The 566-nt window shown below is 54.4% G+C and overlaps 1 protein-coding gene across 1 annotated transcript in view; it reads left to right on the top strand.

The window, feature by feature from the left end:
* LOC109475126 (growth hormone secretagogue receptor type 1-like) overlaps positions 1-566 on the top strand; it is a 22,268-nt gene that overhangs the window by 20,218 nt on the left and 1,484 nt on the right. The window contains exon 7 of the mRNA XM_019775662.1: positions 58-213. Coding sequence (XP_019631221.1) covers positions 58-213 — 156 coding nt within the window. The remainder of the gene's footprint in view (positions 1-57; positions 214-566) is intronic.

Here is a 566-nt window from a genome sequence, read left to right as displayed (position 1 = left end):
CTCTCTCGCTCTCTCTCTCACTCACTCACACACTCACCCCCTCACTGTTCCCCCCAGGCCCAGCACCGGTCCCGGCGGCGTGTGGTGTTGATGCTGGGTACGGTGGTGGCGGTGTTCTTTGTCTGCCTGCTGCCGCACCGCCTGTTCCAACTGTGGCTCCTGTACGCGCCGACCAAGCAGATGGAGTGGCTCGGCCTGCTGGGCTTCGTCAAGGTATCTGTATCTGTATCTGTATAGCCATATAGCCAGTATAAGCACACTTCGGCGTAACACACCAGCTTCTGTATCTGTATAGCCGGTATAACCGCCCTTTAGCGTAACACACCAGCTTCTGTATCTGTATAGCCCGTATAACCGCCCTTCGGCGTAAAACACAAGCTTCTGTATCTGTATAGCCGGTATAACCGCCCTTCGACGTAACACACCAGCTTCTGTATCTGTATAGCCGGTATAGCCGCCCTTCGACGTAACACACCAGCTTCTGTATCTGTATAGCCAGTATAACCGCCCTTCGGCGTAACACACCAGCTTCTGTATCTGTATAGCCGGTATAACCACCCTTCGGC

The sequence above is a fragment of the Branchiostoma belcheri genome, unplaced genomic scaffold (assembly GCF_001625305.1).
Source record: "Branchiostoma belcheri isolate BF01 breed outbred unplaced genomic scaffold, Haploidv18h27 scaffold33, whole genome shotgun sequence".
NCBI classification, from domain to species: domain Eukaryota; kingdom Metazoa; phylum Chordata; class Leptocardii; order Amphioxiformes; family Branchiostomatidae; genus Branchiostoma; species Branchiostoma belcheri.
The sequence above is the reverse complement of the archived record's forward strand: the minus strand, read 5'-3'. Positions and strand labels throughout refer to the sequence as shown.